General features: G+C 44.1%; 1 protein-coding gene across 9 annotated transcripts in view; it reads left to right on the top strand.

Moving 5' to 3' along the window:
- Positions 1-13,579, top strand: part of CPS1 (carbamoyl-phosphate synthase 1) — a 175,815-nt gene that overhangs the window by 12,952 nt on the left and 149,284 nt on the right. For all 9 annotated transcript variants that reach the window (XM_053283405.1, XM_053283401.1, XM_053283406.1 and 6 more), the window contains exons 3-7: positions 1,811-1,900; positions 6,279-6,407; positions 6,921-7,027; positions 8,483-8,624; positions 12,188-12,265. In XM_053283405.1, the coding sequence (XP_053139380.1) occupies positions 1,811-1,900; positions 6,279-6,407; positions 6,921-7,027; positions 8,483-8,624; positions 12,188-12,265 (546 nt within the window). The remainder of the gene's footprint in view (positions 1-1,810; positions 1,901-6,278; positions 6,408-6,920; positions 7,028-8,482; positions 8,625-12,187; positions 12,266-13,579) is intronic.

The raw sequence follows: 13,579 nt of genomic DNA, 5'->3' as shown, positions 1-13,579 counted from the left end.
TATGACATGGGGCCCTTGCAAGCCAGCTAGCCAGCCGCTATGTACTTTTTGAGTTGGTATAAGCCCCTTTCTGCCACTGCTGAAAGCATGCACATGGGATTAGTACCAGATCCATGAGAGCATTCGAGCAAGCATTCCATGCCAATGCATTCAGTAGCCTTGCCACCACTCAGTCTACAAGTACAGTATTTGTTGCCAGGGGCGTATCTAGGGTGAGGCAGGCAGGGCACGGATGCTCAAATGGCCTCTGCGAGGCCCTAGGCCACGCCAGGCCTCACAGAGGCCATTTGAGCATTGCAGTGGCCATTTTGTTTTCAGCAGCCATTTAAACATATATATATAGAGAGAGAGACAGATAGATATAGATATAGATATAGATATAGATATAGATAAAAATAGCCACCACACATGCTCAAATGGTCCCTGCGAGGCCCTAGGCCTCGCCAGGCCTCACAGACGCCATTTGAGCATGCGTTGCAGCCTCCAAAATGGCCACCACGCCAATCTTTGCAGGCCCGAATAGGCCTGAAAATCAGCCTGGGACAGGCTGTGGCGGTGAATTAAGAGGCCAGCAGGGGGAGGGGGAATGGCGAGTTTGTCTTTGAATCAGTGTGAAATCCTTAGTATTAAGGCTCACTGGGAGTTTCAGAAAGACAGTTAAAATGAGAGAAAGAGAGCAAGAAATACTAGAATCTATTCCAAGCAGTGACACAGTTTACTCTGCATATCCTTTAATTATTTTCAGAGTATTTGGGAAAAGTCGAATTCTCCATTTATTTTTAAAACTTATGTAATAGTGATGCTACAATTCATAGTAGAGAATTAGACAGGCACTTCTGTTTAGTTTTCCAAGTACACCTCCACATAGTATTTGGGTATTTCATGAGCCCCAGCATACTGAAATTTGTCGTTTTCCAGCATATTTTGGTCTGGCTACATCCACTGCTAAATAGTTTTTGAAATATTAAAAGATGAATGAGCTTGACTTGTATTTTCAGCTGATATTATGGTAAAATTATCTGAAAGATGGGTGTCAGATGTTTGGACAGGGGGCGCAATTTCAGTGCTTGCACTAGGCGCTATTTCCCCTAGATACTCCTTTGTTTGTTGCTGGAGGCAGATGCTGTACTGTGGGAGAGAACTTCATGACAGAACTCTGGGTGTTTAATGCTGTACTCATGGACAGCATGGAGCCTGGGCTACTTTGGCATGGGGGCAGAGCTTGCTGGAATGCTTTCATGGATGCTATGCCTGGGTATAGCATCCACAGTTTGGTAATGACTGAGCAGTTCCTATGTCACATAACAAACTGTACTAAATTCTCATCTCAACATTCTCATCTTAACTAGGTGGCACTGTGTGGGGAGAAGGGGAAGGTTTGGAAAGATAAAATAAAAGTTAGTTTCTGTTTCAGCTCAAGATGGTTTCCAGGCTCTTTGCTATCTCCGCAGTTACTATGACTAACAGTATTACATGCTTATTTACAAACATGTGTATTTAATGGATTTATTGCCATTCATAAACCATCTTGCAAAAATAAACCAAGCTTGCCAAATAGGATTACATTTTTATACTTAATACATCTGTCTGCTTGTTATTTAACTGTAGAGCTTCATATCAGGTTTGTTGTATATTTTAAATACCAGAGTATGGTCCGAAAGGTCTGGGTCTGGTCAGTCTCTGGATGGGAGATTGTTTTGAAACCCTATGTATAGTGCCTGGAGTTCACGGCACGAAAAGTGGCTTATAAATGTAATAAATAAATGAATTCCTTATAGCAATGTCTTCCTTCTTTTAAACATATCAATAGGAAGTCAAGGTATACGGCAAAGGAAATCCAATCAAAATCATAGCTGTGGACAGTGGACTGAAGCACAATGCTATCCGTTTGTTAGTAAAGGTAAGTCTGGCTTAAATAGCATTCTCTTTTAATGGAGAATGGCTTAAATAGCATTCTCTTTTAATGGAGAATGGCTTAAATAGCATTCTCTTTTATGGAACCATAAATTTTGCTTTGAACATGTGTGAAGCTTTTCACATAGGATTTCTGAAGCCCTTTAACTTGCATCTCCTCTGGAATGGAGGGTGTGTGTTCACATATTGACTAGATTTATCCCGAAGTCCCTGCAGGTAATCAGGGAGCAGTTTACACACAATTTGTGTTGGTTTTTTGAGACAACTTCGAGTTCACAGTAAAGCTTCCCCATAAACCTGTGGTTAAACCTGCTGTGCATAAAAGCCCCAGCTGAGTGAGAGGCTCTTGCTTGCTTGTTTATCTGAGTTTTCATCCCCGTTGTGAGTGAAGCTGGGGCAGTGGCACTGAACATGAGAAGGGGGATAAGGGGAGCTTGGATACCCATGCCCATTATAGCTTCTCATTGTGTGATATATTATCTTGAAAAAATACACTTTTTCAAGATAAGGATGTATAAAGATGGGAGATCCTCTGAATGTATGTAGAGAATACATTCACCTTGCCCATGTAGACCAATGGTAATGAAGAAGCCCCCAAATACAGCAGAAGTATTCCCAACATATCCCATAGTTCCTTACAGTGTATTTATACCTCATTTGACCCTTAGAACAACCTTGTGTGGGTGGTTCAGTTGAATGATAGTAACATGCTGGTAGCCACTGGTTATTGTGTTGATGGCCATTGGTTTAGATGGTTTGGGGCGCTGGACAAAAGTCATGGAAGATGGATCTTTCAAAGGTTAATAGACACCATAACTAAATGGAAACTTCGTGTTCAGAGGAAGGAAGTACCAGTTGGGCAGGGCTCTTTGAGGCTATCCAATGAGCTTCAGTGAAGAGCAGGGATATTAATTTGGACTCCCATATTCAGATTCATTTTTGAATCTTATTGGGCTGCATGGTTTGGCCTAATTATGTCTGGATGACTATTCAATTCAATTCAGTTTATTACAATCAAAGATCAGCACACAGATCAAATCCAGATACAAGAGTCCCCAATAGTTAACATCAATACCAGTGCATGCGTATATATATGTAAACATACACATAAAATATAAAATGAAGAACTATTACATAAAATGTAAAATGGAATAAGATAACAAAATAAAAACAAAAAGAATTAAGAATCTGTATTAACCATCTCCGACATGCCGTATGCGGGTCTTAATCACAGCTGTACAGAGTTTGGCCACTAGGGGTGTGCATGGAACCGCCAACTGTGGTCCGGCACTGGGGGGGGGGTTTCTTTAAGAGTGGTGGGAGGGTTTACTTACCCCTCCCGCCGCTTTCCCGCTTGGCACCCGTAATCTTTAGAATAATTGGGGCGGCAGGACACCAGCCGCCCCCCCCCGCCCCCCCGCGACTGGATTAGGGGCCAAATCGGCCCAAACTACTGCCACCGCCGCCGCCAACCACCCACCCAACCGCCCAACACAAGGCCCGATTTCGGGCCAAGGAAGCCACCCCCCACACGGCCGATGACAGGCTGAATCGGCCCAAACTACAGCCGCCGCGGGAGCTCTGTTTGCGAGCTCCTCTCCTTTTTTAATTGTGGGGCCCTGATCGGCCCAACCGACGCGGGCCTTGTTGTGGTGAGGACTCGGGCGGCTGGGAGGGCGGGCGGCCGACCGGCCGCGGCGGCTGTAGTTTGGGCCGATTCGGCCCGTCATCGGCCGTGTGGGGGGTGGCTTCCTTGGCCCGAAATCGGGCCTTGTGTTGGGCGGTTGGATGGGTGGTTGGCGGCGGCAGCCGCGGTAGTAGTTTGGGCCGATTTGGCCCCTAATCCGGTCGTGGGGGGGGGGGCGGCGGGGGCAGCTGGTGTCCTGCCGCCCCAATTATTCTAAAGATTACAGGCGCCAAGCGGGAAAGCGGCGGGAGGGGTAAGTAAACCCTCCTGCCGCTCTTAAAGAAACCCCTCCTCCAGAACCGGACCGCCCAGGTCCGGACCGCTCTGGACCGGTCCGGAGGCTTTTTAAATGGCCTTCGGACTGGTCCGGGCCCATCTCTATTGGCCACCAGATGCGAGACGCTGGAATACGTATCAGAAATAAATAGGAGTGTGCATGGAACCGGCTGGCCCGGTTTGGTTTGAGTCCATACTGGACTTGAACCAGACCGGCCAAGTTCAGTCTGGCCCCCATCGAACCCCCGAACTGGGAAAAACAAAGTGGCCACCACGCATGCGCAAATGACCTCTGCGAGGCCGTGGGCTATGCTAGGCCTCACAGAGGCCATTTATGCATGCACGGTGGTGGCTAAAATGGCCACCGTGCACAGTTACGGAGGCCCAAAAGGGAACCCGTGGAACCCCCCCCGTGGCCTACAGGAAGCCCCCCCCCCAAGGGTTACAGGTATTTTGATTTTATTTAAAAAAAAATTTTTTTTAATTGATTGTTCCGCAGACTTGTCCAGAGGTTTAGTTCCAGTCTGGACAGAACCGGGATGGGGTTCGGTTTGATCCCGAACCTCCAGACCCAATCCCTGAACCTCCGGACCAGTCTGCACATCCCTAGAAAGAAATAAGTTTATATAAAACTCATCAGAATTATTTGGATATCTTAAAACAAGAAGGGCAATAAGTCTAAGATGCCGATCAAGATAAAATGAGCAATACAGGAACACATGACCTACTGTTTCAACATTGCCATTCCCACAAGGACACAATCTCTCCAAAAAAGGAACCCTCCTAAATCTACCCTCTAATACTACAGAGGGTAACACATCCATCCGGGCTAGCGTCAGGGCTCTTCTGTGGGTTGGATATGTCAGATTATACAGATAGTTGGCTGGTTTTTGCTAGGGTTTAACTGCTCCTAACCACCTGTAACTTGATGCCCGACCTAAATCTATCTGGTGTCCCACATCGATAATACACTGCTTAAGAATCACTCTGGCATTATCATAGCCCAGGGGGAGTAGAAATTCTTTTGACAGGCCATATACTTTTAATTTGTCAGTGATTAAGAGGACAATCATTGGACAATCAGAGGGGTGTTCATCCTTAAAGATTAAGGGATCTAAGCTCTGAGACTTTGGAATGCCCTTCCTGCTGACATAAGACTCTCCCCATCTCTAGCGGTTTTTAAAAGATCTTTGAAGACTCATTTTTTTAACCAGGCCTTTTAGCTTTTGTAATTTTAAATATTGTAAATTGTTTTCATTTTAGGCAGTTTTTTGAGTTTTAATTGATTTTAATGTTTTATGTATTTGTATTCTTTTATGATTGTGAACCGCCCCAAGAGTTTGGTTTGGGGCGGTATATAAATGTATTAAATAATAATAAATAATAAGCCAGAAGGGGAAACAATCAATTCCAGCCAGAAGTTGAAAATATAAATCTAGGCAGAGGACTCCAAGTTTAACAAACCAGCTTCCAATCACTGTTTGACATTTGACACACAACAGGGGGTTGACCCCACCCCCACTTTGGGAAATTTGGACTGGATCCTTTCAAGTGGACAAAAGTCACAATATATGCAAATCTGTGAGCCATAAAGAAGCTGCGAGATTACCTTAGTTTGAAATACCTTAATGGCAGCTGGAACATATCTGCCCCCTGCCGAAAAGAAGAATCTCAAAAATCGCAGTAGTAGACCTCAGGGCGTTTGTTACAATGGCCTTAGTTTGCTCTTCCCAGCTACCTGTCGCCTGGAAGATGACCCCCCAAATATTTATATTGCAATGTCCGTGCTACATCAACTCCGTTAATTTGCCATTTATGCATAATAGGTTTCTTGGCAAACTTTATTACCTTAGTCTTCTGGTAATTGATAGAGTGCAAGATTTCATGACAATAGTCAGCCCAAACTCTCAGCATTTCCCTCATCCCCACCGGAGATTGTGACAGAAGCATGACATCATCTGCATAGAGAAGGATAGCTAGATGTCTACTGCTCAGTTTCAGTGGTTGAAATTCCAAATTAGCAAGTCTGTCCACCATATCATTAATATAGACGTTAAACAGTAGTGGGGCTACTATACAGCCCTGCTGGACCCCTTTTTCCACTCTAATGGGGTTTGTTAAGTGTCCCTGTGGATTGCAGGGCACTCTTAGGTGAGAGCCCCTATTAAGATTTTTCGTTAGCAGAAGTAACCTTCAGTCGATTTATGAATTTGATAATTTCCCCCATGATCAGTCATGAGAGATATGATCGAAGGCTGCCTTGAAATCAACAAAGGCGGCATACAGTGCACCCTTCGGCTTGTTCTTATACTTGTGTATTAGATGCCTGGTCTGGATGACTAAATGCCTCCCACTTTATTGCCTGATATCTTTTGTCCGTCTCCTTTTGTTTTCTTGTCAGAGAGGTGCTGAGGTGCATCTGGTTCCTTGGAATCATGATTTTACCAGGATGGACTATGATGGGCTTTTCATTTCTGGTGGTCCTGGGGACCCAACCCAAGCACAAGAGCTAATTGAGAATGTCAGGAAGGTAAAGAATATATATACTGGAATACATCTCTCATTCAAAGTGCTGTTGACCTGCAAGTGATATTTCCCATTCTGCAACTTATAACTTGATGATGTGTGTGTGCTTTAAATTATTAAATTTAAATTCAGTTATCTCCTAGTGGAAAAAAACTTCCAGGTTATTAGGATTGCTTTCTCTGTATCTGTGGGCCTTTAACATTTGAATAGATTAGAGAAGCAATCGTGCATATTTTCTTCACCAAGGGCAGCTTTTCTCTTCACTATAGAGGAAAAAAAGTTGCATTGGTGGAATTTCTCTCTGTCCAGATATTAAGTGTGCATGATTCATTGTTTTGAAGAAGTTAGCAATCTGATTTTAAAATAAATTGGTTTTTTAAAAATAAAGAAATAAAAAGTAAGTATAAAACACTGAATAAAAGTGCAAAAGTGTATTTTTATCTTGGCAAGTAAGCAAAAATTGATTTGCATAGAACCAAATTCTTACCATTGTTAATAGCGATCTTTTCCCACCCAGGTTCTAGAGAGTGATCGCCAGGAGCCTTTGTTTGGAATCGGTCTGGGGAATCTAATCACTGGTGTGGCAGCCGGGGCTTCATCCTTCAAAATGTCCATGGCTAACAGGTACGGTGACACTCCTGCTTTACCCAAATCTGCATGTGTGACCAGAGCATATCCAAGAACCAAGATACATGATTATTTCTTTTCCCTTCATCCCACACCAATCCCCGTCTCAGTTCTGTTTGTTGAATTGGAAATGGCCCAAATCGAGCATATTTAATAGAAGCAAGGTGTATGCAGTGCCATGACTGTTACAGTAGCAATATACTGATTGTGTTTAATTGGGGTGAATCAAGCCGTCCTGCAGAGGGAAGGATGTTGCCTTCCCTCCTCACTTCAAGTCTGAGTATCAGGCCCACACTAGAATGCCTCGGTTTAGTTCTTGGGTTCTCAGTCTTGAGTCCCCAAATATTGTCAGTTCACAACTCCCATCTTACATAGCCACAACAGCCTTTGGGCATTCCGTCTGGGGTTGATGGGAATTGTAGTGCAACAACATCTGGGGACTCAAAGTTGAGAACTCTGGTTGAGTTGCTTGGCTAAAGGGTGTCAGTCAAGGTGGTGGAGAGAGGCCCTGCAGACCTAAATCGAAGCACCACAATTGCTATGGGAACAGAAGGGCAGGACTGGTTGAGGAGAAACATGGAAAATATATTAACTCTGGACCTTTTGGAATCACACAGGCTGAACATCTAAAATGAATGTGCAGTTCAGTGAGAGAAAGTGTGCAATCAGGTCACCTGCAGAACAAAGCTGAAGAACATAATTTGGTCAGCCTCGAGGCATTAAAAATATTTTGCAATGTTTTTATGCTTGCACATTTAGTCCTATGTACTAGGACTAAATGTACTATGTACACCTTAAGTGGCGCAGCAGGGAAATGCTTGACTAACAAGCATTAGGTTGCTGGTTCAAATCCCCGCTGGTACTATATTGGGCAGCAGCGATCTAGGAAGATGCTGAAAGGCATCGTCTCATACTGCGTGGGAGGAGGCAATGGTAAACCCCTTCTGTATTGTACCAGAGAAAATCAGAGGGCTCTGTGGGTGCCAGGAGTTGAAATCGACTTGACAGCACACTTTACACTTTACTAGGAGCAAAAGGGTAGGTGAATAACTTACATATCTATATGGGGAAAAGAATCTTTCCCCCTGCACTTGCTACATCTTCATTCTGGCCAAGAAGATTGCAGAACCACTAATTTTACTTGGTCCTATATAGTTTGTTTTCATTATTGGCACAATTGTAAGACACCACCTGTTAAAAGGGTGGTTCCCTAGCTGTTATAGTGACCCTCCCTAAGTCTAGCAGAAACTCCCACACACACCCCGCCGGCCATCACTGTAACCTTTTCCCTCATCCTCTGGCATAACAGAGTAATGAATTGCAGCATATTCCTTTTGCTTGCTCCTGCATATTATTAATGGTGGTCTTCTTCCCCTGCCCTTCACCCCCCCCCACTCCCTCCCCAAACCATCCCTTCTTTCCCACTCTCCATTTGCCTGTCTCTCTCTTTAGAGGGCAGAACCAACCAGTTGTGAACATGATAAATGGACAGGCTTTCATTACTGCTCAGAATCATGGCTATGCGATTGACAGCAACTCCCTCCCTCCTGGCTGGAAGCCTCTATTTGTGAATGCAAATGATCAAACAAATGAGGTAAAACTCCCTCTCTCTGGGTACCTGTGAAGAATTTGATGAGACAGGCAAGATGAGCTGTCCTCTGCTCAGTTTCACCAAATAACTTACTTGCATCTGTTTTACTTAGAATGTCACCCTGGTGAATGCATATGCAGTTCCTCCCACTTTTCACTGAACAGTTTTTCTTTGATTAATTACTGGACTATTGGCTGGAGTTGTTCCATATATAGATAGGAAAACAATAGGTTTATTGGGACCAACCACAAACAACAACATAGTATTTAAGCTTTTAAGTTTACCAGAACTCTTCAAGCCAGATACGAAGCAAAAAGTGTGTGTGGGGAGGGGGGGGCGGGGGAGAGTTGAGAGACAAAGATGTTGTTTGGCATGATGGAACCCCTAGCCTGCAGTCGGTAATAGTCAAGGTGGTTTGGAGGAGATGTTTTGCAGACCAGATTAGTTTAGATTGTGCCTAGTGTAAAGAGAGGCTGCAGCAAGGTATGCTTGCTGCCTGGTATAAATAAGCAATGGCTACTCTCCATTTGAAAATGGGCATGCCAGTTGTTATTCAAATCTGCTTCTCTTTCATGGGTCCCTTGTAATCTCATGGGTCCCTTGTAAGGCAGAGAGCAGAAATAAGATAAATAGGCTAGTCCTTATATTCACTAAGCTGGAGTTGAATTTTAATTTCTCTCAATTCCTAGGTGTGCTATGTATTGAGTCAAAGAAGCCAGATTGGGTAGCATTACCTAGAGCAGGGATTCTCAACATTGGGTCCCCAGAAGTTATTGGACTTCAACTCCCATAATCCCCAGCTCCAGTGGCATTTAGTTGGGGATTATGGAAGTCCAATAACATCTGGGGACCCAACGTTGAGAATCCCTGACCTAGAGGGTGTGTTTTTCTCCCTTAGTCAAAGTCCCATAATTGTGGGCGATAGAAGAATTTGGTGCTTCGCCTGTTATCTGGTGAGGGTGCAGATTCATAATTATGGTTACCCCATGTGCTGTCTTTTGATCAACTGCAATGCTACCATCCTTCAGGAATGTGAGTTACAGGTGTCAGTTTTCCTAGGGATGTTTCTTCGAACAGGCTGAAAATATACCATCCCAGCTGGATTGGTTATTTGTCTCTTCTCCACATCCATGTGCCGCCCCTGCAATGAGGTCACCGGGCTGGGAATATCTGCATCGCCCTGCAGGATCCCCAGAATCCACCCTTCTGATCTACAATTATTAATTGCACAATACATGCATTCCCTAGAATTATCTGCAGGGAGATTCTGTTGAAAAAGAGTTTTTTTAAAAGTCAAGAATAGTGAATGCTTTAAGACAATGCCTTCAACATGAAAAAATAAGCCAAACTTGGTGCAGCCTTGGAACTAGTCCTCACACTGGCCAGCTAAGGGCTCCAGGGGCGTAGCAAGGTTGGAGTGGGCCCAGAGACAAGATTTTAAAATGGGCCACCCCTCGCTGAAGCTCAGCTCATGAAGTAAAGAAATCTTAAATGAAGCTGAACAGTGGTAACAAAAAGCATAGTAAATTTTATATATAGAACATCATCCTAAGTTATTTTTTTAAAGGTTTTGTAAATTGTGGACGATGCAAGTCATTTAATGGTACTAGAGAAAGACATGCTGTTCTGGTAGCTCCAAGTCTTAATATTCACATCAATTTTGGAGGATGAATACAACAGAAGGAAGCCCGGGTAGGTGCGTGGTGAGGGGGGTCAGTCATGTGACTTGCCTCTGCCCCCCCCAAGACAGTAGGCCCCCAGACAACAGTCTCCCCTTGCCCTATTATAGTTACGCCCCTGAAGGGCTCTAAGAAATACTAGAGCACAGCAGCCCTTGTAGAACTGCTGTACTAGGGGGATACCTAGGATGCAGTCTCTAGTGCTCAGGAAGATGATGCCTTCCCCCCAGATCCCTAAATGGTTCCACTTTGGTGATGATGACTCTTAAATACTGCAGTGGCAGAGGCTGTTCCCACATGCAGCCTAACCTCGGCTAGGGACGCCCAGCCTGTGTTAGGCTGAGCATGAGAACTGCTGGGATTGGGCCCGTTTGTAGTGGGCCAGCGCCACTTAGCCCGGCTTTTTCTCCTGGCTGCTAGTTGATGTTAAAGGAGCAAATGCTCCTTTAGTCTGGGCTACTTGCTCGTGTGTGAGCTGGGCTGCTTCCAACCTGGCCACACACAGAGACAGGTGCTCTGTGCCTAGAGACAGGTGCTCTATGTCTCTTAGGAGAATCCCCCAATGCATTGTGTGCATCACGCGGTGCATTGTGGGATCTCCGGGGGCCAGGACCTTGAGTCCCAACCTCTGTTTACTTGCACTGCTGGGAACAGTGTGGAGAGCCATCCATGCTGGTCTCAGCAGTGCTGGTTGTGTGGGCACGCATCTTGTGTGCTTTCGGGGCTACGAGCAGTCATTTGGGGGAAGGTAGGTTGAACCCTGCCTCTCCCCAAGACTGCCTGACCGTGTGCATGAGGTTGTGTGAACAGCCCCACGGGGTGTATGTGACCCTCCTCCCAGCCTTTCTTTCCCAGGAGACTTTTCTTTTTCTTTTCTTTTTCTTTTCTTTTTCTTTTCTTTTCCTTTTTCCTTTCCTTTTTCCTTTCCTTTTCCTTCTTTTCTTTTTCTTTTCTTGAAAAAACTATTAATAGGAAAGTTTATTTTTTTTAAAAAGCCCACATATTTAAAAAATGTTCCTTGCATCTAGTACATTATTTACTTACGCACATGCTCTGCCATTTTTCACTTTTGACATGGATATATTTGCCTTTGGACTCTGTTTTGTATTCTTGCTATTCTGAAGAAATACCTACAGTAAATAAATATAGCAGCCAAACCTACCTCGCAGGGCTGATATGAGTGAAAAAATGGGGACGGGGAAAGAACCCTGAATGCTAGCCTGAGCTTCTTAGAGGAAGGGTGGGAAAGAAATATAATAATTAACAATAATATTTGGCTAGCTGGTCAGATTTAATGTAAGCCAGCTTCATCTGTTGTACTGCATTTAAATATGAATAAACATAAATGTAATGTTTATAGATGTAAATATATGCATGCACTCACTCACTCACTCACTCACTGTACCGGATATAAGAGAGTGGGGTACATCTGCACTTGGAGTGGTCTAGGGGAGAGTTTAGCTTTCAGCATTCAACAATAATAGTTTCAGAAGAGAGCAGCAAAAGCTGTTATTTTCCTTCTGTGCTCTCCGTGGTGAACCTTTACTGCCATACTTTTCTTTATAGTGCCCGTATTAAATCTTAAAGAAGGGTAGCCTTTTTCTGTTAAGTGCTCAGAATTCAATAAGCACCATTTCAAAGCTCGTTCACAAGTCAGTGAATTACTCAGATGCTGTAGTATTCACCAAAGAGTGAGTTGCTCAGCAGTTTAATGGATAAAACACTGTCTGAAGACCTGGATTGTAATGACTTTCCAACTCGATCCTTAAATCATGCTAGTCCTTTAACCTTTATTGCTTGCAGGGTTTGCCAACAGTAGCACTTTGACAACTGATTGTCTTGTTCCAAACTCAAGCCACATTTTCTTTCTTTTAAAAATCCCTGCAGGGAATTATACACGAGACCAAACCGATTTTTACGGCTCAGTTCTATCCAGAAGCCAATCCGGGGCCAACAGACACAGAGGTACCTTGAAGAGATGAGCCTGATGAAATGCATTTAGATTTAGGACTGGCTGAAGTTCTGTTAGGACTGCTGTATGTGAAGTGTGAGATTGGCTGAACCGTTCAGTCCTAACAGAATGTTATGGAATAATGGTTCCTATTGGAACCACACCTTCCACAGTCTTGCTTGTATTCCGCCTTGCTTAGAATTAGGCCACTGGACTCTTGTCTTATAGGCTGCCGGTGGTGGAGCAGAGTGGTGGGAGAGTCCACAGCACTCAGCAGCATATGGATGCTGCTACTGATGGCAGGGGAGGCTCTGTGCATCCTAAGCACCGTGTCAGAGTATCTGCAACCTACTCCCTTTGGGTATTATGGGAGTGGCCTGTGGTTGCTCTGACACAGTGCTCAGGATGTACGAAGCCTCCCTTGCCATCCGTAGAAGTGTCATATGCTGTTGAGTGCCACGGAGCCAGCAAGATCACATCCCTCTAGTATGCATGATTGGCTGTGTGGAATGTAACCCAGTGTTAAAAAGAGAGAGGGGACTATCCACACATTGTAAGGCAGCAGTTTTAACAGCAGATAATCTTTGATCTAAAATGCACTGCAATCATCCAACATAGGGTTGGATGGCAGCACTCAATGCAAGATACATACAATGATTCACATGTCTCTTTAAAAGCAAACCAACTGGCCAGAGCCAGTCAACCGAGAAGATCATAAGATCATTGCTGGCTAAGGCAAAGGTGGGTCCATCTTATTTCCACCAATGGCCAGCCAGAAGCTCCTGGGAAGGCCACATGCAGGGTGTGAAGGCAGTGGGTTTGATTCCCATTAAGTTACTTATTCAGGTCTTAGTCCTTGCTAAGGTCTAAGTAACTTCTTCAGTTATCAACTTAATGGGACCCAAGAATCACGGTTGTGATTTTTTGGTATTAAACTGCGCAGTACAAATTGCATAAGTAGGATTGGGCCCACAAGTTTGTATGCATGATTTATGTAGATTAAAATGGTCTATAGCGCTGAAATCCAGCTGGCTTTATTCTTTAAGGGAGGACCTTTTCTCTTTCAGATACATTTTGAATACTTTCCCATTACTGAAGTTGTTGAATTATGCAAATAGATTCACATGCACACTTTCTTGTTCTCATGTTGAAAATGAAGCTTAATCCCCTGTCTGTGACTTCACATGGCAATCCCAGCTGCAATCTGTTGTATTGGGAGTCTGTGATTCAACCGCATCAGGGTGTATAACAACGAAAAGAGGGCATGCCTGCCCATACTTAGAAACTGTTGCATTTTTAATTTCTGCTTAATGGTTTTCATGGTTAAT

This window comes from Hemicordylus capensis, chromosome 1 (assembly GCF_027244095.1).
Source record: "Hemicordylus capensis ecotype Gifberg chromosome 1, rHemCap1.1.pri, whole genome shotgun sequence".
Lineage (NCBI taxonomy): Eukaryota > Metazoa > Chordata > Lepidosauria > Squamata > Cordylidae > Hemicordylus > Hemicordylus capensis.
The sequence above is the reverse complement of the archived record's forward strand: the minus strand, read 5'-3'. Positions and strand labels throughout refer to the sequence as shown.